The 23,597-nt window shown below is 37.2% G+C and overlaps 1 protein-coding gene across 2 annotated transcripts in view; it reads left to right on the plus strand.

Moving 5' to 3' along the window:
- LOC121318840 (guanine nucleotide-binding protein G(q) subunit alpha) overlaps window positions 1-23,597 on the plus strand; it is an 82,865-nt gene that overhangs the window by 21,001 nt on the left and 38,267 nt on the right. For both annotated transcript variants that reach the window (XM_041255958.1, XM_041255948.1), the window contains exon 3: window positions 10,161-10,345. In XM_041255958.1, the coding sequence (XP_041111892.1) occupies window positions 10,161-10,345 (185 nt within the window). The remainder of the gene's footprint in view (window positions 1-10,160; window positions 10,346-23,597) is intronic.

Here is a 23,597-nt window from a genome sequence, read left to right on the forward strand (position 1 = left end):
ATTAACCCAAACAGTGAAATTGTCCTTATCCCCTCAACTGCTTCTTTCCTCTCATTACCATACCATCTGCTTCCCTTATATGACATGCTTTGTCAGTAACATGCATGCTTTGCCCTAGAAGACACTGCTGAGGTAAAATGACCTGGGAAGTGAAATTGTAACAGATTTCCTAATAAAGGCATGGAAACTAAAATGTTCTTTAACCATGTAAGGAGGTTCGTTTTAGGCCTTGTGGGGAAATGTGTAAAAGCAGAATTTGGCCACAGTTTTAAGAAGAAACAATACTCTTTTATTAACAAGATCAAGTTTTACTAAATGAAAAAAAAAAACACAAGTGTGCTGTCTTCCTGACACCTTTACCCGCAAGGCAAGGGAAACAAAAAAAACTCCATCCCTACATCCCACTAGTCACTTCTGTGGAATGTTTCCCCTCTCTCTCTCTCTCTCTCTCTCTCTCTCTCTCTCTCTCTCTCTCTCTCTCTCTCTCTCTCTCTCTCTCTCTCTCTCTCTCTTTCTCTGAAAAAGCAGCAGAAATTAGCACCACACATACAAATTTTAGAAGGACTACAAATTTTAGAAGGACCAAGTTGGAGTATCAGGGTCTTTTACAAGGGCCATAGTCAGCCATGAAAAATGCACTTGACCCCCCTCCACACACACACACACACACACACACACACACACACACACACACACACACTCCTAAAGGTTTTATAAAGGAAAAAAAAGTTGAGGAGATTATTGTATGTTAATTAAAATACAGATGTTTAGTTAACATTTTTTTTTTTTTTCTGAATAAGAAACTTACAGAATTTGAAGTACATTAGGTTCTAAGGACCTGTGTGGTTCTGAACGGTACTGTGACACTGCAAATACATACAGAAATATAAGTCCCCTCATTTTATGAAATGCAGAGCTCTGATCGGCCTTTATTATACAGCATTATATGCATCTTTCTGTGACAACTGGCATCACATTTCTGCAAAATGTCTGTTGTGGAAAGATCAATCTTATCTCTGTGACATTGCAGCAGGGCAAGAACACAAAGCCGATCCAAAAAACAGAAACTGACAATTGAAATACCGATATTATATTGAAATACAAACGGGAGAGAAGTGGGGGCTAGACAGAGATATAAGCATAGACACAGTTTACGCATACAGTACATCGAGCTGCACACTGTTTGTTTGGCTCACGCCCAATTTCAACTGTGTATCGGCCTATTCATTGAGCACAATGTTTGGCGGCATCGCTGTGTATAAGGCATATTTATGTATGGTTAGTTACAGTGTCTATCGGGCAAGCCTCCAAACCGCTACATAAAATGATCTTATAGTATTCATAACCTGGTAGGGCTGCCACGAAGGGTACATTTTGACCTTCGAAGGCTGAAAACATTACCGAAGGAAGGTTCGGATTACGTTGCTGAAGGAAGGTTCAAACCTTCGATGGTACTCATTTGCATAATGTACTGGCGACGTCACCATAGCTAAAATCCTATTGTTTTACAGGTAATCCATATAAATAGAATAAAACATTCACATGTACAGTAATCCGTTGCATGCCCGCCTGTCACATCAGTCCTAACCGTTTATCGGTCATGATCAACCTCTTCAGCAAGAGAAGAGAGAAGATTAGTTCAGAGTGTAGATCCTACCAAAGTTTTTGTACACAGTGTTGTATGTGCTCCATGCGCAAACATTGCTGGTAGTGTCACGTGAGCTGTTCAGTGTGTTTATATTGTACTGCGGGGGCAGCTGATTTGCAAGACAATGTGGGGATGGACCTGATTATGGACCGGAAAAAGGGATGGGAGTATTTTGTAAATAGTATGTATGTTTGAAACTGTGTTATTCTTGTTCTGTTACTGTTCTCTGTGTGCTTTTGGTGTTTGTGCAAATTAGTACATTCAAAGGTTTGAACCTTCAAAGGTCAAAATGTACCCTTCGTTGCAGCCCTAATTAACACATAATTGCATATTAGTTATTGGTAGGGCTTCTGTTTTTATGTGTTTATTAAATTTTTCGGTACTTTATTTTTAGCTATTTTCGAATTATATGTAAATATTATATTTTTCTGGGGCTTTCCCTTTTCAATATAGTGTAGTAGCTGAAGGGAAATTCAATATTTCAGTGGTAGCCTTATGGTTTCCTATAAGTTACCGATCTTGGGCACATTGCGCTCGGACCCCTTTCCCTTTTTTTTGTTTTTTGCTATTTTTAATTTTTTAAATTTTTTTGTTCTTTTAATTTGTTGGGGAAGTTTTGTGGGTTTCCTTAATTTGAAATACATGGCTACTGTAGTGATCCAGCAATGGGGTTCCTAAATAAAGTACCCCGGGGGTCAAAATTTTTAATCCAAACATAGCCCTCAACCTTCCCCTGGATGAAAAAGGAGGCCATACAAAGCTTGGTTGCACAGACTCCTGCGGGGTCCGAATGCATAAAGAACAGGCAGACAGAAACAAACTTCCTTTATATTTCAAGATAAAATTATTGTTTTCGGTTATTTTTGTGTTTTTTTTTCTGTCACAATACATACAGTAACTCGACAGTACACTTCAATTGTACCTTCTTTCCTTTGCTGTCTTCCACCATGAAATCCTTATGGTCACAGGCACATTCTTCAGTTTTTTTTGTGTGTTTAGGTATTTCTTCACATTTTGCCACAATTTGCAATTCTTTTTTAAATTCCACGAGGGTGTAAATATTCCCTGTCGAACTGGAATATAGCTTTAAATCTCACGAGCAAGAACATCTTGTTTTAAATCTTGCAAGCATGTTACAATCCCCCCGTAGAAATGTAGGAAGTTTTCAGAACAAGTCAATGTGGGATACAGTACATAAGTCAGGAAGGAGGGACATTGTCCAACTATATTGTAAATTATTATTTTTTATATGTTTTTTTTTTTTTTTTCCCCACAGGGAAAGGGGTAAAGTCAATGTGAATTGAGTAACCATTTACAGTGTTTTTCTGGCGTTTGTTGGATATACAGCAATTTCTTTTTTTGTATCATTGGTGTTTTATCGGCTTTTCTCAGTTAAAACTGAAAAACAGAAACCCTAATTATCAGAAACTTCATAGCAAAATGTTACTGGTCAATCTTTTTCAGAAGTTTTCACTGGGATAAAGTGCTTGTTGGCAGTTTAAATGCAGTATTGTAATATTTGCCAAATAATCAGTAACTTCTCTATGTCTTTTATTTTCTCTCCCTCCATTTCTAACTAAATGCTGTTTCTAACTAAATGCTGTTTCCATAAGTGTCTGATCGAAATCTTTATATCAGTATGTTCATCTGAAGTATTCAGATTGTTTGTTTGTGTAGCTATCCTGTCGGCTGTTGTACCTCAATTTAATCGGTAACCCTCCTGAGACAGGATCATGCTGGCCACTGATCACTGCAGGCTTTTTCACAGCAGCACTTTCCATAAATGTCTTTTGATTAAATTGAGTACAGTCCACAGAGAATAAAATGCTGCAAGGTGAGACTGGCAAGTTGGCTTCTTTCTTACCTTAATAAAGGTGGAGCATCTCTATACTTTTATTGTTGGGAGACTGGCAACTATAAATAATTCTATACTGCTTGTAACGTCCGCTAAAGAATCCATTTAGGTGGTCATAAATTATAAGGTCATTGAGAACTCGGGCAATTTAAAATGGTAAATATTATATGGGACAGGACCAAAGTGGTCACGGTAGACTGGTGGTTTTACACTTATTTTGCTCATATTTGGGTTACTCAGACTTTATTGCCTCTGAGCCTTGCCAACATCTATCTAATTTGATTCACTGTACTAAACTTTGCATTTGCTTTGGACTGAATAAAGCATGTTAGTGTTGCAGCAATAGAGGATTTTTCAAACAAGCTGAATAGAAAATGACTATCAGGTCAAATCATCACCTGGATCTAGAACATATTTTTTCTTTTAAATCATTTTAAAGAAAGGAACAGTTGTATTAAGTGCCTATAGAAAGTCTACACCCCCTTTCAAACTTTTCACCTTTTGTTGCCTTATAGCCTGGAGTTAAAATGCATTAAAATAGTTTTTTTTTAAAATTTATCTACACATCCTACCCCACAACTTCTAAGTGAAAAAAAATATTCTAGAAATTTGTAGAAAATTAATTAAAAATAAAAACTGAAATAGCTTGGTTGGATAAGTGTCCACCCCCCCTTGCAATAGCAATAAAGTAGCTCAGGTGTAACCAATTGCCTTCAAAATCACACACCAAGTTAAGTGGACTCCACCTGTGTTAAATTGTATTCACATGATTCACATGATTTCAGGATACATTCAGCAGTTCCTGTAGTTCCTGTAGGTTCTGTCTGCTGGGTAGTGCATTTTAAAGCAAAGACTCAACCATGAGCACCAAGGCTCTTTCAAGAGAACTCCGCGACAAAGTTGTTGAAAGGCACAGATCAGGGGATGGGTATAAAAAAAAAATATTAAAGGCCTTGAATATCCTTTGGAGCATGGTCAAGACTATTATTAAGAAGTGGAAGGTGTATGGCACCACCAAGACCCTGCCTAGATCAGGCCGTCCCTCCAAACTGGATGACCGAGCAAGAAGGAGATTGATCAGAGAGGCTACCAAGAGACCAATGGCAACTTTGCAAGATCTACAGGCTTTTATTGCCAAGACTGGTTAAAGTGTGCATGTGACAACAATATCCCAAGCACTCCACAAATCTGGCCTATATGGTAGGGTGGCAAGAAGGAAGCCCACCTTAAATCCCATTTGAAGTATGCAAAAAAACGAAGGGGATTCTGTAGCCATGTGGCAAAACGTTTTGTGGTTTGACAAAACTAAAGTGGAACTTTTTGGCCTAAATGCAAAGCGTTATGTTTGGCACAAACACAACACAGTGCATCACCCAAAGAAGACCATCCCTATTGTGAAGCATGTTGCTTGCTGGACTTGTCAGGATAGAAGGGAAAATGAATGGAGCAAAGTGCAGAGAAGTCCTTGAGGAAAACCTTCAGCCCTCTGCAAGAAAGCTGAAACTGGGATGGAAGTTAACCTTTCAGCATGAGAACGACCCAAAGCACACAGCCAAAACTACACTGGAGTGGCTAAGGAACAAAAAGGTAAATGTCCTTGAGTGGCCCAGTCAGAGCCCCGACCTAAATACAATTGAAAATTTGTGGCATGTCTTGAAGATTGCTGTCCATCAACACTCCCCAAGGAACTTGACTGAGCTTGAACAGTTTTGTAAAGAAGAATGGTCAAATATTGTCAAATCTAGGTGTGCAAAGTTGGTAGAGACCTATCCCAACAGACTCACAGCTGTAATTACTGCCAAAGGTGCTTCCACCAAGTATTAATTCAGGGGAGACTTAAACAATTATGATCTTTCAGTTTTGTATTTTTAATATATAATTTTTTTCTCAATAAAAACTTTTTTCCCCTTAACAGTGTGGAGTATGGGGTGTAGATTTTCTATAGTGTGTGTGTTTAATATATATATATATATATATATATATATATATATATATATACACACACACACACACACACACACAGTGGCTTGCAAAAGTATTGACCCCCCTTGGCATTTTTCCTATTTTGTTGCCTTACAACCTGGAATTAAAATTGATTTTTTGGGGGTTTGTATCATTTGATTTACACAACATGCCTACCACTTTGAAGATGCAAAATATTTTTTATTGTGAAACAAACAAGAAATAAGACAAAAAAACAGAAAACTTGAGCGTGCATAACTATTCACCCCCCCAAAGTCAATACTTTGTAGAGCCACCTTTTGCAGCAATTACAGCTGCAAGTCTCTTGGGGTATGTATCTATAAGCTTGGCACATCTAGCCACTGGGATTTTTGCCCATTCTTCAAGGCAAAACTGCTCCAGCTCCTTCAAGTTGGATGGGTTCCGCTGGTGTACAGCAATCTTTAAGTCATACCACAGATTCTCAATTGGATTGAGGTCTGGGCTTTGACTAGGCCATTCCAAGACATTTAAATGTTTCCCCTTAAACCACTCGAGTGTTGCTTTAGCAGTATGCTTAGGGTCATTGTCCTGCTGGAAGGTGAACCTCCGTCCCAGTCTCAAATCTCTGGAAGACTGAAACAGGTTTCCCTCAAGAATTTCCCTGTATTTAGCGCCATCCATCATTCCTTCAATTCTGACCAGTTTCCCAGTCCCTGCCGATGAAAAACATCCCCACAGCATGATGCTGCCACCACCATGCTTCACTGTGGGGATGGTGTTCTCAGGGTGATGAGAGGTGTTGGGTTTGCGCCAGACATAGCGTTTTCCTTGATGGCCAAAAAGCTCAATTTTAGTCTCATCTGACCAGAGTACCTTCTTCCATATGTTTGGGGAGTCTCCCACATGCCTTTTGGCGAACACCAAACGTGTTTGCTTATTTTTTTCTTTAAGCAATGGCTTTTTTCTGGCCACTCTTCCGTAAAGCCCAGCTCTGTGGAGTGTACGGCTTAAAGTGGTCCTATGGACAGATACTCCAATCTCCGCTGTGGAGCTTTGCAGCTCCTTCAGGGTTATCTTTGGTCTCTTTGTTGCCTCTCTGATTAATGCCCTCCTTGCCTGGTCGTGGGTTTTGGTGGACGGCCCTCTCTTGCCAGGTTTGTTGTGGTGCCATATTCTTTCCATTTTTTAATAATGGCTTTAATGGTGCTCCGTGGGATGTTCAAAGTTTCGGATATTTTTTTTATAACCCAACCCTGATCTGTACTTCTCCACAACTTTGTCCCTGACCTGTTTGGAGAGCTCCTTGGTCTTCATGGTGCCGCTTGCTTGGTGGTGCCCCTTGCTTAGTGGTGTTGCAGACTCTGGGGCCTTTCAGAACAGGTGTATATATACTGAGATCATGTGACAGATTATGTGACACTTAGATTGCACACAGGTGGACTTTATTTAACTAATTATGTTACTTCTGAAGGTAATTGGTTGCACCAGATCTTATTTAGAGGCTTAATAGCAAAGGGGGTGAATACATATGCACGCACCACTTTTCGGTTATTTATTTTTTCAGAATTCTTTTAAACAAGTTATTTTTTTCATTTCACTTCACCAATTTGGACTATTTTGTGTATGTCCATTACATGAAATCCAAATAAAAATCCATTTTAATTCCAGGTTGTAAGGCAACAAAATAGCAAAAATGCCAAGGGGGGTCAATACTTTCGCAAGCCACTGTATATACATATATATCACTAAATGTTGTTCTTGTAAACTGCAACACTTTAATTTCAGTGAATGATGTCAAATGAAGAAAGAAACTAACTGTTACTATTATTTCAACACCGCTTGTGGCTACTACATGCAACGTTTATAAAGCGCTTGATCCGGGCCTACTATGCCTGTTGGGAGGCTACTAGGTACCTACTGGCCCATTCCTGTGGGATGGTTTTTCTTGATAACGTCCCATTCAATCGACTGATTCTAATCAGATCGGGTGAAAATATATGCTTTACTGAAAAGAGGGACCCCTATTCACAGTATTATATTGAATTAAATGGTCACCATCTGGATATTTGTAAAGCAAAGAACTTATAAACCTTAAATTCATTTTAATATTTCATGAAATATGAACTCACTAAGCAGGGTTAGACAATGGCACTGACACTGCACCAGTTTTATGTAATACTGTTACTAGTTTTGCCGGGACAGTACCGGTTTTCCATCAAAGGTCCTGGTGTCCTGACATTTTTCTAAAGTCTTTTAAAAAGTCCCAGTTATCAGCCACTTCCTGTAGTGCGACACACTCTGAGTACCCCTTGTCAAAATAATGTAAACAACCACTCCCTATAATCTACAGTTGTGTAATATGGAAATTTTGTAGCTGTTCAGTTCTTGCGGGATTTAGCCGAAGAGAAATGCCAAAACATTTTTTATTTTTTTAACCATTTAAGAATTTAAAACTTGTGTGAGTTGCTGAGTTTTTTTAAAAGTTTGCCATGCAACAAGAATCCAGAACAAATCTCTACTCTGGCATGTTTGTGAAGTTTCATAGATTTGAAGGAATGTCTGGAATAGTACCCTTAGTACTATTCGGAGGTGAATTATTTAGTATTTATAGTGCAGTGCAGTAAAATAATAATAAGCAATACATATTTCAGTAGAATGCTGAACATTCTATACTATGATCTGGATTCTAAAAAGCAACAAGATGTGTCACTATGGAACTTTAACCCCAAATGTCTGCTAATGACAGATATGGTCAGTCTTTGAATGACTTGCAGGGCTGCATTTAGAGTTTTTATTACTGGCCCCTTGGGCCACTCAGTTAGTGTTTTTACTGGCCCGGTGCAATTTTATCTGGCCTAGTATATGTATATATTTTTTCATGATGGTTTTTATTTTCAGTATGTTTCTAACTGTGTGTGGTAACCAAAGAGAGCCCACATCTCGAAAGAAAGTGGCTAAACGAAGCCTTTCAATATGTTACTTCATCCATTTATCATGCACACATTTGTGTTCTTGTCAGAAAATGAAACTGTTAAGATTTGAAAATGTATGTGTACAAATGATACTCGTTTTTTCACAAGCAAACCCGCAACCAGTCTGTTGCCATATGGTCACAGCAAAACTAAAAACGAATTATAATAATCCCAATTAGGGATGGGTCAGTTTAGTCAATACACGATTACACAGAAATAAAAAACTATTCGAATAGCGTATTACATATTCGAGTATACAAATTGGCTGTGTTCTGGAAAGAGTGAATAAACCAGTCGGTGTGCCTCAAGACACTCTCTCGATGACAAGTCATATTTGAAAAGATTGAATAAACCATTTGAACAAAACAGTACTGTATCAGTTGTGGACGAATCATTAGCGGTCCCAAAAAGGTCTTTTAAGCGAAGTTCCTGTTCCTTTAGGCAGAGCATTTACAATAGGAAAAACACGTTTCACCACAAAGGTGTTCTCTTAGCCGAAGTCATTTTTATTAAATATCCTTCCACCTAAAACTGAGCTAATAAAAAATAGTTCCATGTAAAAATAAAACCAATGCATTAATTAAAAAATTAGAGATTTATAGATATTGAATTGAACATTGCTATTGAAAGTGCATTTTGTCTTTATTTTATTTGTTATACTTCTTTTAATTCTTGGTTTATTACATTTTAAAGTAAAATATAACTGTCTGTTTTCATCATCAAACAGCACAAATGAGTCTGCCTTTAAATCATGCAGACCCTTCCTCACAAGATCTGCAACAGGTGACAGTGTTTTGTTTTTTTTATTATTATTATTTTAATAGCCCTTTGTTATCTAGGGTAGTAAGGTATTCATACCAGATTTGTGCCATCACTTCACAGTTCTGAGAGAGACATTATTTTCATTATGGAATACCTGGTTACTTATCAAACCTGCTTTTGCAGTTTATGGCTGGACAGTACAGAGAACTACTGGGCCTGCGTTAAGAAAAAATTTAAGAAAAAAATGTAGGTCACAGCAGAAAAGATACCATTGTACCTGGGTGAATATATGTGGACAGAAAGGCATGGCAGGAATTGTCAAGATGCATTTATAAATATTGTGCATCAGATCACACACAGGTGTGGGTGGGGCCAATGCAGCAGGCAGACCGACCAGAAGAGAACGGACAAACCGGGGACAGCGGCAACGAAACATCCATTTAACCATCAATGGCTTGTTTTAAGAGCGTCCCATATCCCAAAGCTGAAAGTTTTTAAGATTTTTTTTAAACTATTTATTTTCAAAATGGGATAGAGAAACGCTGTAGTTTACGGAGAAGGAGCAGAGGGCGATCAGAATGTCGAGTTTTGAATTGCTTTGAATACTTCTGCTTTTTTCACTACTTTAATGTCCACTTCGGTTTCCCAAACAGAAAACATTTACATAAATCTCGTCGGTCATGTTTACTGCGATAAATTCCAATGTCTGCCGTGTTTCGTTTTTTTCAATATTCTAGTGGCATATGGATATCTACCAGTGATTTGCCCCTTTTTGAAAAGAAGTGCCAACCCATGGTGATTATGCTGTAATATCAACACCTCCATGTGACCTGTTTTGACCAATCAGGATAGATTATTTAAAATACCCATTTTATAAAACTGTCTTCTGGCCACCAGATACCTTTCATGAGGACAAGGTATAAACAAAAATGGATCTAAGTAACTTAATTCTAACATGTTTTCTTCTTCCCCCAAACAGGTACAGGAGAAAGTGGCAAAAGCACATTTATTAAACAGATGAGAATCATCCACGGTTCAGGATACACGGATGAGGATAAGCGGGGCTTCACAAAACTGGTGTATCAGAATATCTTTACAGCCATGCAGTCTATGATCAGAGCCATGGAAACACTAAAAATCTCGTACAAGTATGAACACAACAAGGTAAGGATTTAGAGCTGTAACTTGCCAAAGTAAACTGAATTGTACAACATTCGTGTTCTATGGAGCTAATATTTATATAATTGATTAATATTAATCAATTCATCAATTAATTTGTCTATCGGTTAAAAAATAAATGTCAATTAATAAATGAATTTGCCAATTCATCAATTCTTCAGTTCATCTATCATTTCATAAAATAATTTGTTAATTCATCCATCAATTTAGAAATTAATTTGGCGATTCATCAATTAATTAATATGTGCAGCAATTCAAAAATTAATTCGTCATTTCATTCATACGAAAGGCTTGATGGGCTTCTTGATAAATCGATTGCTCCATAATTGACCTTTAATTGATGAATTAATTAACCTCCATAATTGATGAATTAATTAATTGACCGGTGAATTGCCAACTGTCAATCTCGCACTGTGCCAGAGAGGTGCAATCATTTCTAGCCAATTGAAGCAGGTACTAAAATAGCTTCAGCCAATAACCTTGCAGTTTACTAGAAAAGACATGCATACCAAAGCTCTAAATCATATGAAAAAACAAAACAAAAAAACCCACAGAATCTATCTCGTGATAACATCTATGGAAAGACCTTGATGGATTTCCATATTATTATTATTATTATTGTTGTTGTTATTCATACAATAGAAGTCTTTATCCAAGGTGACTTAAGTTTTACTGTGCAGTAGGTGACAAATACAGTAAATAAAGCAAATATGGTGGGATTACAATAAACAAATAAAAAAAGCATAATAAGAAATTTACAGAATGTCAGAATCACTCAGATTTCGAGCCACCCCTTCAGTTCCTGTTTGGTAGAACACTACAATAAAGAGCTTAATCCTGAGCTTTGTAGTAAAGCTGGGGATCTGCTAGTCCCCAACTTTGTTCCCCATCTGTTTTCGTTGGAATTGGTACTAAGTTAGTACACAGCTGGGGATGATCCTGAGATAATACCATATTAGCTAGTCCGCAACGTAGCATGCATCTCTGTACTAAATCTACAAGTTTGTTGCAATTGATCCTTTGTGTTTTGCAGTATTCTACGGAAGCCCATATGTATTCCTTAATTATAATCAATATTGTGTTGCCCTTGGTTTCACAGATTAATACTACAAAGATTCAAATGTGCATTACCACCGTATCCCAAATAATATTGATAACCGGTTCACACCATGTGAAAAGGTAAAACTCCAAGGGAGGATGGAGTAAACAGCATGTTTTGTCATGAGATGGCGTAAATTCGATTTCCTGGTCCTGACTTCTCCATAAAGACATATCAGTCCTTTGTGGCTAAAAAGAACGGTATTCCTCAGTCTTTTTGCCAGAACTAAACGGAGTATACACCACTACACTTCTAAACTTAAACCTGGGTTACAGGTTGTGACTCGTGTGCATATTGCTTGTTTGTTAGTCTCTCGACCAGTTAAATCATGATAAAGACTCCAGGAATACAAACACCAATAAGAGCAGCTGGTAAGTGGATGTAAAATAAATAAATTAAATACATAAATAAATGAAAAAGAAAGAAATAAAGCAAGATATCACATCCCAAGTTGGTCAGTTGTACATTTCCCTTCCCCTTTTAATCTTCATTGCAGTCTTGTTTAGGGTTTGTAGTCAGCGTTTTGGGGAAGTTGTGAAAAACATTTTGTTTGCACCACAATCAATGACAAAATGCACATTATCAGATTAGTGTGATATTGGAAAAGCTGCATACTTTTTTTTTCTAAGTTTGCTAATTTGTTTAAAAATGTGTATTTATTTTTTATTTCATTTCATTTAAAATGTGGTCATTTTAGAATGCTGTAACCTTCCATGCTAGTCTTCAAAAATTAATCTGAGACAAGTTGACTTTAATTGAGTTTAACAGAAACTGACTTTTTTTTTTTTAACCCTTTCGAAGCCGAGTGTGAATATTTTGGACCACGGAGCATTTACGTCAAGGCCAAGCACTGCCTGTTTTGTTTATCAATTGCATCATTTTAAACGGCGCTGAAATGTGATCTGTGTGTACTGATAGGATTAAAACAACCACGTGGACTTAAGGGAAGACTGTATGAACTTTGAACCCAGATGAGATTGTAGTTAGGAGTGAAAACAGAGAGCTAATTTTGTAAAGTGGAACTATACATTCATATACCAGAGTCAGTAACCGTACAGCAGATATGACATTTTTTTTAAAAGAAACAACCTACGTTTTCTATGTAAGATCATCATTTTTTACTCTTATTGTACAAATACAGTGAGTATTTGTTATAGCATTATAAAATGTCTTATGCATTGACATAGATCAATCTGAAACCTGGCATATACAGTTACTTCAGGAAATGATATTTGCATTGCACAGTTAATCAATTTGACTTGATGATTTTATTTTTATGTGCTTTGTTTTGCTGATTTTAATAATCTTAATCTTTATTAAACTAAAAATATCACTTTAGGAGCTACAAGATGTACCGGTCAGATCTTTTGCTGCATAATCAGTTGCTGTAAAACTGTGGTCTAGTAATATTATTGACTGTTTACACACAAAATGTATATACAGATAAAAAGTACACACACACACAAACATGCATGTACAAATACGAATAAACACATACGGTGATTATCTATCTGTTTAAATAGGCACGGTAGTAAAGACGATTTGAGTACTTTTATTTTTAGAAGACTAACTAAATTACCTTTTTAAAAAGTTCAAGTCAAATGAAATGCATGTTTAAACTTATGTACAGTATAAATCTCGACCTCCTCCTGTTGATATCACACTTTCCATGTCTTCCCAAAACTCAACCATAATTTTATTTGTATATTAAGTAATGGCATCAGTGGGGAGAGGGAGGGTAGTTTCGCGCCAAATGTAATGCTGTAATGCTTTCCTTACCCAGGAAAGGGAATTGACGCTTGGGTATAGACTTGCTGGTGTGGCACTGTCTACTGGGCGTCAAAAAAAAAAAAAAAAAAAAAAAAGCAACGCAAAGAGCTGGTGTTTTCAGGCCTTTAGGGTGGTAAAAGGCATGGTGCAAACATATATACACAGTGTTACATATGTAGTCATTCATGAATGGGTTAACTTTGTGTTTTCTTTCACTTTGAACCTTTTCACTCCTACGCACTCACCAGCTGTATAGTTCGCTCATCGATCTGAGTACCTCTTAGTGACACGTTCTGTCAAAATTAAGCTACAACAGTATTGCATATAAAGTCTTAGTGTCTGCAATCTACATTAATAACTTTTACCCTTTTCCAGGGTCCTGCATTCATTTCTACAGTAAATAGTCATACTTTCATTTTAATACAAATTAAATGTAGTAAATCATATATTGAAGTAGCTCATGCGAATCTCTTAACGAAGTGGTATGTTGGTTTGTGCTAATCTGTATTAATAAAATGAATAAGAAATATCCAAAACCATTTGTGTATATAAATGTAATTTGTAGACCAAAGTGATTTTCTGTTTGAACATTACCCTTTTCCATTTGATGAGTAATTGCCATGTTTTTCCGTTTCATATACCTATAACTTGATATTTATGTGCTGGACTTTTACTTTCCAGCTACATTGTTCAAGTAAATGCCAATACATTATTTATTATTTGTATTCATTTTTAATCAAGCAACAGTTAACATAATTGAAAAAATACAACTTACTGTAGAAAACGCATTTATGTTTACAGAATATGCATCAGAAGTGAACTTCTGAAAACTGTAAAATCAACAGTGCTCGAAATCACAGATCTCGCAAACACATTTTTTAAAATGTATTATTTATTTATGTGTTTATTAATGCACTTGCGCATTCTTGGACTCTGTAGTTAATGAGAAACGGTGCCATAGAAAAGTATGTACAATCAGAATCTTGGAAGACTGGATGGGAACTTTGAGTAAGTTAGTACTCGAGTGTTAAAAATTTCCAGTACTCGAACCTTTGTTAATATGAATATTGTTGCTTATTTACCGTGTGCATCAAACTAGTAATACATATCAGTGGTTCACTGTTCCTCCCACCGAGAGAGCGAACAGCTGATTGATAGTACCGATTTGATAATAATGAATAATTAAAATAAAGATATATTTGATGAGCATTTTATTCAATGTTATTATTATTGCTGTGTACAGTAATTTAGCAACCATATTCAATTTAGCAAAGGCGTATAGCTTAATTGGCATGTTAATTGCTTTCAGTTTATTAACATCAGTTTATTGCGAATAGCAGATCAAATGAACAAACAAATAGTGTCTTAAATATTCCTGACTGTTTGATCCAAAGTCCCAGAACAATTTAAAGCGGGGGACAAAAAACATTCATCTAATATAGGGAGGAGTTGCAATGCAAAATCCATTAACAAAAGTCTATATTTTTGTCTGTTCCAAAAATATTTTTAACATTTAGTCTCCAGACTGGCAGAAGCATCCGCCTCCTTAAAGACTGCTACCACTATCTTGAATTCTGTCACTTTGGTTAACTCCTCAGCAAGATGTTTAGAAAGTAGAGTAGTAGCAACCGGCTACACCATTGGTATAAATACTTCGGTTTTGCTGCACAGCGCCATTGTGGCACATTTCGGGGATTCGGGCAATAATTTGTCAATTGTTTGCCAGCTTTCATCTGTTAATTCTGTTGTTCTGGCGTCAAGTCAGTTTTGTAGCATTTCAATCGGATAATGTAGCTGTCACAGCCCACCTTTGCTCTTGCAGGCGCTCAAACATATCACACGCTAAATTCCAACACGTGCGGCAATATTGGAAAAGCCGGTGTTCTGGTATATGTTGTTGCTGTTGTTTCTGTTTCAAAGTATTTGTAGCAATGGTGCTATGATGAAAATGTGACACCAGTCTTCTACCAGCAGCAACCACGCAACTTATGCTAGCACCTTTTAAAGCTGTCACTGATAGCCAGTTGAGGAGTGTGAGCAAAGCATGGGACCGACTCCCAGTCAAGTAAAAGTTCGTTGGCTAGGATCATGTTGCTCAAATTGTCGTGGACGCAAACCAGAATTCGACCTTTAAGGTTCCAAGCTTCAGCAGTTGTATTGAGAGTATCTGGTATATTCTGCGTGGTATGTCTCTTGAAAACAACACTTCACATACTCCAATCAACGATGTAATGACAGGTTACGTATGACTCTGTATTCAGTGCCGTCCATGAGTCTGTTGTAATGGCAACTTTCTCAGTTTGTAAGTTTTGCATGAACCACTGCTGCACAGTTGTCTTTTTAAGCTTTTCCAGCCTTGTTATTCATGTTTTATGCTTATGTACTGTGTATTCGGATTCAACAAATTTAATGACTTCTCGAAATCATTCACCTTCTGTAAAGCTAAGCGGAAGCATGTCTTTTGTAATCATTTTTGCTATTTAGTTTTCTCACAACGATAAGCATCACATCGGCGACTGCTGCTAGTAGCAAATGTTGCAATGGACGATTGCTTTATGCCGACATCACAAGTTCCACAGAAATGTCTGAAAGCTTTCATTTCAAATGGTGAAGCACTGAACTGATCGTTTTGTGGTATTCCAGTTTTGTGTTGTGTAATTTACACAGCACTGTACAAAGTATTTCCACATGTTACTTGGCCTAGCTCTTATCTGAGAGGCCATTACAAAAAGTATAGTTTTAATCTAATAATATAACATATGTAGACCTACCTTCCCCATACCACGCCCATGAGATACCAAACTACGCCTACATCAGGAAGACTCAGTGCATCGCCATTGAAGAGTAGCACTAGATGCCCACAGATGAAACCAGCCTGTGTCAGTCATTCCGCTGTAGACTTTTAAGAAAACGTCTTGGAAAGCAGAAGCCGGAGAAGCCCTTCCTCTTTATAATTAAAGTGGAATACACATTAAGATTGTAAACCCATTAAGGTGGTAAATGTGAATACAATATATTGAATTTGCATTCCTGTTTATATTTCGAGTACTCGAGTAATAGATTAGTATGCCAGTAATTATAATTATTTAGAGTACTCGAGCACTCTCTCACCCCTTCTGGTTGGTTCCATTTTTGGAAACTTAATTGGTCTTGTGTTTTTTTGTATAAAATGCAAAAGAAAACATGGAATACATGAAAAGTTAGAAAACAAAACACAGCTTTTGGCTCACCTTTTCTGTATTCAAATGTATTACCAATTAATAGTGCTTCTTATGTTATGTTTTTTAATTTAGACATTTCTTCCCATTTTACTCTTCTGGCTCACTTGGTATTATGGTAGCTACATAATGTTCGTTTCCAGTGGGGGGCATTTCCTGTTGCACCCGCGCTGGGGGAGGACTTCTATGCCTCCCTGCCTTCTACTTTGGATTTCTAGCCTCCTACTTTAAATTAAAAGACAAGACTGCATTAGGAATATATTTCTGCTGCGTTATCGTGCTTGCCAGTTTCCTTGCAAGTTGGTTTATTTACTGTTTTTATGTATAAACTACCTGTCAGATTGATCACTTATCGGTAGTTTAGGTAGATGATTTACTTTATAAGTGATGTTCTAAGTCGGTCCTTTTTTTTTTTTTTTGTCAGCCAATTTATGTCTGCACAGGTTTGTATTTTTATTTTTAACTTGCCATCTGAAGGGTGCATTTGTTAACCAGATTTTTTTTAGTACACCTTGTATGACAGACATCTTGGGTACAAGGTTGCCGTTTAGTCGAGTTATAATGTTTAAGCAATAGATATTTTATTTGCAGCTTATTTGTAGTGCGTTGTCGTTTTGTTTTACTAAGTAACTCTACCCTTGTAAAAGTTGATCGTAAATTTTGCACAGTTAATTTTGCAGTTTGTCATCCTTCTCCCATGCTTTGCTTTACTTTTTTGCCAGTCGAGAATGTGGCTTTACCATACTTCTTGATTTACTGTGACAGTGCAGACGCTAGTGCAGGTGATCCCAGAGGCAGGGCGATTTTGTTTTATATTTTATGTATTTAAGTATTTATGTGTTTATTTACTATTTGATGTTCTGGAATTTATTTTGTTATTTGCTTATTTGGCCTCAAGAGGTCAAAGCTCATTCCATTTATGGTGTTGGAAAACTAAATGCACTGAGAAAGCAGCAGAAGTGATGCCTCCTGGGAAAGGCAGATCTGGAACAGCAGCAGGCTTTCTATCAGTGCTGGTCCTGTTTCTGCAGTGTGCACCTGATTACCATAACCAGTGCAGAATATTTCACGCTCTTGTTTCCAAAGATTGAAGTGCATTGTTCAGAATCTTTCTCATCATTGCTGTGCCATCTCATCTGAGCTCAGTGGTACAAGCTGTAACACAGCGTGACATCTCTTGCTAACATTTACATCTCGGTATGTGGTAATAGATAACAATTCCTTTTTATTCTCTGGTTGATGACAATGCTGCACTGATCAGCATTGGATTAGAGAATGCATAAAATAACTCTCAATTCTTAAATGTGTGACTAGAATACTTAAGGGGACTGCAGGAACATAGAATGAAGAAATGTAAATAAAATGTACATGGCACAGTGATCAATTGAGGTCCTTGTTTTCTACATGACATTTTAATTAATTAAATAACTCATTATTCAATGTGTGTGTTTTTTCCATAAAAGGCACATGCAAAATGTAACAAAAGCCAAGATGAGCTCAGGCCAGTTCTGTTTTTAATCCCAGTTGAGTCAGACAGTGTGGAGGTCTCTCAGCTGCCATCTAAAACATTTTACAGAAGATGTTTATCAGGATGCAGAGTACAGCTGCAGGGAAATGCAATATTCTAAATGTGGGCCAGAAGTAAAGCATGTTTGAAGTAGCAGCTCTTTAAGAATCTCAATCACAGTCATTCTCTCAATTGCAAACATACAGCCCATATTATTGTAGCATTTTGTGCAGGAGGCAGAAAACAGAGAATGCTTGGTTTCTTTCCAGCCCTTTACTGGGACGCTCTCAGCACCTCCCAGAGTCCACAACTCTGTGAGCAATGCAGGATACAACAGAACAGAATGACGACCACAGCCCCTTTTATACACTTAGCTCTGCCCCCTCATGTAAGTCAGGGTCAGAGCTTACGCACACATCTCTTTGATCTGATGTGTGCGGCCCTGGACCAATGGGATGTGTGCGTAAGCTCTGCCCCTGATTTACATACGGGGGCGGAGCTAAGTGTATAAAAGGGACCAATCACGGGAGACACAGACGCACACAGTGTAAAAAAACATAAAATTTACTGTAGAAATCGCATTAATGTTTACAGAAAACGCAACAGAAACTAACATCTGAAAACTAAACTCAACAGTGTTTGAAATTGCAGTTCTGGAAACACATTTTTTAAAATGTATTATTTATTTTTGTGTTTATTATTATTTATTAATATAGAAACAGTGCCATGGAAAAGTATGTATACTCAGAATCTTGGAATACCAAAAATAAATGTAAGGACTGGTTGAATATTTTTACAAACTTAATTGGCCTTGTTTTTGTTTTGTTTTTATTTGTATAAAATGCAAAAGAGAAAATGGAATACATGAAAAAACAGAAAACAAACCACGGCTTATGGCTTACCTTTTCTGTATTCAAATTTACTACCAATTAACACTGCTTCTTATCTAATGTCTTTTAACTTAGAAATTGCTTGACATTTTTCTCTTCTGTCTCACTTGGCATTATGTTTGTTTTTGTGTCTGAAATATAATTTCTCTGTTTCACTGGTGTCTGGTTCTGTCTTTCTTTCACCACTTTTTTCTGTGTAATAAATTATTATAAAACCAAATAGTTTGCTTAAATATGTGGACTATACTTACTTTGAAATGTACTGTGACAAGTTTGTGGTTTTAAAACGGGAATGTATATACATTATTTTGTAATTACTTTTCATAGACACATATAAGTAACTTTTTACTTGCTCTTTAAATCTCTTTAAAACTGGACGCCTAAAATTGTATTTAAAAAAAAAAAAAAAGCAGTTTTTTGATGGGGGGAGTTGCCACCTGGTTACTTGAATTTTTCTCTGGCTAAAAAAATCCAAAAGTACTACCAAAATAGAGTGAGAAAAGGGACTCTCTCTTTTTTTTTCCCCCCCCCATGGAAATTGCCTCATTGTTAGAGACAGAATTGCAATGTTGTAGGCAAACACTGGTTACACACAGGGCTAATGACTAGTCAGAAGTAGTAGGTACTGTATTGTGTCATTCTGCTTTTGCATGAGTATTTGTTTGTTTAGCAGACGCCTGTATCCAAGGACTTAGAGACTTGGGTGTGTGCACTATTCATCGGCTGCATTTCACACATGCCTGCCAGTGAGCCAATCCAAACTACAAACCAAGCATAGGAATAAGCTGTATGTGAAAGGGCCCTAACATGAGCTGAGCAGTGCTTGGTATGGTCAGGAGCGCTCCGATGCTGTTGAGTAGGTACTGTATGCTGGTTCTACTAGGAATAAATAAACAGTGCACCAGCATGGTGTCACATGGGTACTAGATCCATTGGCACCATATTTTTAATACAATTAAATATTTAAACCATATTTTTAATAATTTACATTATTTTAGGATTCTTTGCATTTTTCCAATGAATAAATCAAGCCTGTAATAGCACTAATAGCAGAATGTCGTAAAAGGCCAAGCACTCACCAGGTATCTGCTGTTAAGCTTATATATTTATTATTATAACATCATTATGAAAAAACAATGACACGCATTCATGCGGACGCATTGGGGCCACATGCCTTCGTCAGTGCAGCAACGTAATTTAAAGCACACTGTCAATCCAAGAACATTGCTCTTTTAGCGTGCTCCTATTTTTTAAACACTAATAGCTCACGTAACTTTGCAGACAATTTAATAACTTTATTTTAGCAGTGCAACTACACATTTTGTTTTATAAAGTGGAAAGAAAAAGTAAGATGCAGGCATTTTACAGCCTAGTGCACTAATCCCTGTGCCGTCTCTGTTTTTCTGTAGGTAATACTTTTTGGTGAAATGTGTTTGCTGTGTTGCATTATTCTTGTGACTTAGGACTCCAGTCTAGTTTCCTACTGTTACAGATGTGGTATGAGAAATAATGATTCAATAATGGCTTTTTTCATTGATGTTTCCTCTTTAGAAATGTTTCAGTTGGCTAACCTTGGTTATGTTATTACTGCTGGTTCTCTATAAGAAAAAATATTGTGTTGAGAACAAGCAATATTTGCCAAAAAAAACCTGGACTTTCATATTAACACGAAAGCCTTCTTGTCAAGACGAGATAAGATTCTCTAATTTCTAATGTGTGGTGGAGCTACTAAAACAATGTTGGACAAAATAAAGCCATACTCAAAACAGTTGTGACCTGTCAGTGACTGGTTATAAAATAGACCTAAGTGCTTTTACCAGCAGAGGGCCCCCTTCCTCAGTGATTATGAGGGGGGTGGGAAGTATTGCAGGAAAGGCCTAGGGCTTTAATTTGTCAACAAGTTTCACTATTTTACCCAAAATTGGTGAGGCAGACTCTGGGATTAATGGCTAAGGGAAATATTGAAGTCTTTCGCCCCTTGAATGTAGTAGTTCATGTGAGGAAGTACAGCAGGCTTGTTGAAGTTAACTACATTAACTTTGAATATATGAAAGTACAAGAGATGAGTGTTATCCTGAAAAGGGTTAAATGTCTTTTGAGATCAGTTGTCTCTCCATCACACAACACCGCAGTTTTGTTTTAATGACTGCAAACTTTGGAAAGAGCATTAAAAGAGATCAAGTGATTGTTAATCTAGTAGCATCTCTAATTCCATATGTAATTGCATCGATTTTTAGATATTTTCATGCACACAAGATATTTTACAAAAACTGTTCATATGTTCTTGCAGTATGTTCCCTCCTGTTTTGTTTGTTTGTTCCTACCAAGTCATTTACAGTAGTTATTTAGGTCAGTGGTGTTTCTGATGAAAGTGCAATACAATAATTGTCTTCTCTATATCATCCCTGTTTTGAGTCTTACCATCTGTCTGTGTTTACTTGCTGCCCCACATTCCTTTTCCACCACTGCAATAGTGCTGTCTCTCTTGGGACTCTCGCCACCCTGCCTTGGGGGCTCTGCATACAAGGGAACCTCCCCCTCTTAGGGTGGATCAAGCGCTCAAAGGGTTTATTAGCATGCACCATTTTTAATATCCCTTGATGTCCCAACCAGTTTTATCGTAGTAGGTGTAAAGCAACTCAAAATATTATTTATCTACGTAATCCACAACATTTCCAGAAAAGGGGGGGGGGGGGGGGGTATTTAATGTTATAAATAGTTGTGCTATTTATTGGTGTAAAAAATCCCTGTGTAGGTTTATAAAGATGGTTTGTAAGCAAAAGCGTGTTTTTGTTTTGTGTCTTCTTCCCCCCCCCCCCCCACCCATCTAGTCAATTGCATGAACGTATAGCCCTGATTTGCAAAGTTTATACAGGTAGTTTGAATGGACTTTTGTGTTGGTTGATACTGCAGTTTTTAAGGAAAGTATGTATCTGGTTTTGGGATGCCTGCAAGATATGTCTGCTGTTTAGCTTCCAACTCCATTCCAATGATTAAGGTGCACTATTTAAATACATACTGTGCTGCCGCACAGGGGAATGTTAGGCCAGAGAACCTGAAGGTCAGTTTTCATCACCTATAAAACATTGAGGTGTTAAAAATTCTTTCTGTTTGATACTCTGTCGTAACTTGCAAATTTTTTTTTTTTTTTTTAACTCCCCTTCTGGAGTACATCACTGGAGATTTAAGACCTAATTAGTGCCTTTGGGGACTGAATTTCAATTATATTACAGCACATTTTAATTTTTTTTCCTTGTCAAGGTACGCTTTTCATTTATTTCACATACAGTAGGGCTGTAACAAAAGGTACATTTTGACCTTCAAAGGTTTGGAACACATTACCAAAGAAAGGTTTGAACCTTTGATTGTACTAATTTGCATCGTTTATTGGTGACCTCACCATAGCTACTAGTTTTGTATTTGATTGAAAATTATTTCTTAGAGGTAATCCATGTAAATGGAATAAAACATCTACATGTAGTTTAAAAATGTTATATGGAACAGTAATCTTGTTTTTATAATTTAGGTAAAAATACACATTGTGTACACGTGATTGATGCTGCTTGCGATATATACAGTAAGCTTGCATTGCAGCAGAACCTTATTGCAGCCAATTAAAAGAACTGCAGCTGACTTGGGCAAAACAAAGCTTTATTTAACAGTGACTGTTCCAAGCAGGTTCAGTCACTGTCCATTTTACTACTCTAATACTACTACTAATAAAAATTACAATAGTAATAATATGAACTTGCGCTTGTCAAGTGATCCCGAGGATTGTTTGTGCCTCCATGGTACATCTAGAGTTTGTATTCCACTTTTTTATGGTTGTCTGACGGTTCTTAGTTTTTGAAATTGTAAGTATTAGCATATATTTTGTATGTTTCATACATATTCTGCTATAGCACTTCTCTTACAATGTCTTGTACACTAGTATTCAGTACATATTTTACCAAAGCAATACAACCACTATAGATACCCCCAGTCCTTTGGCATAATGTACTCCAGTGCACGGCAGCTGTGCCATATAGAGTTGCTTTGTATAATGATTTGGTAGTGGATTTTAATACAACAACTTTTGTTTTAAGTAATATACATTATGCAAATTAAAAGATTTAATTTTGCATGTGAGTGACATTTAATTTGTGATTATATAGTATTCACACATTGTCAAACGGGTTAACAGATAAAAAAAAAAACAAACAAACAAACAAATAAACAAACATACAGTGCGTGAATGCCATCTGACGAACCTTCGAAGGTTTAGAACTACCTTTTGAATTCCTGGCTAGCAAACAAACCTTCAGGTGTGTCCTCAGCTCACCACACACCAGCGACACCTGTGGTCTGGCCAGGCGCCTGCGGGCTTCCTTGTAAGCTAGCTGCCCAGAGCATCCTCTGGTGCTGTAGCTCTGAGGTGGCTGTATGGTGGGCCTGCAGTGTGTAAAAGAAGCAGTTGGCTGATGCTTCGGAGGACAGCGTGTGTTTGTCTTCGTCGCTTCGGAATCAGCGCAGGGGTGGTAGCGGTGAGCTGAGCCTAAAAATAATTGGATATTCCAAATTGGCGAGAAAATGATACAAACTATTGGCAATCTCCCAGAAAGTTCACAGAAGGAAAAAACTGAACATCAATGTGGGACACTGCAGCTTGTTTTGGCCAGCTCTGTTGGGAGAGAAGGGGGGGAGAGCAGGGACCGGAGTAGCTTTGAATCCCCTATAGCCAATATTTATCTATCGGGGAGCCGTATACTTCAGG

Source organism: Polyodon spathula, chromosome 1, assembly GCF_017654505.1.
Source record: "Polyodon spathula isolate WHYD16114869_AA chromosome 1, ASM1765450v1, whole genome shotgun sequence".
In the NCBI taxonomy this organism is placed as follows: Eukaryota; Metazoa; Chordata; class Actinopteri; order Acipenseriformes; family Polyodontidae; genus Polyodon; species Polyodon spathula.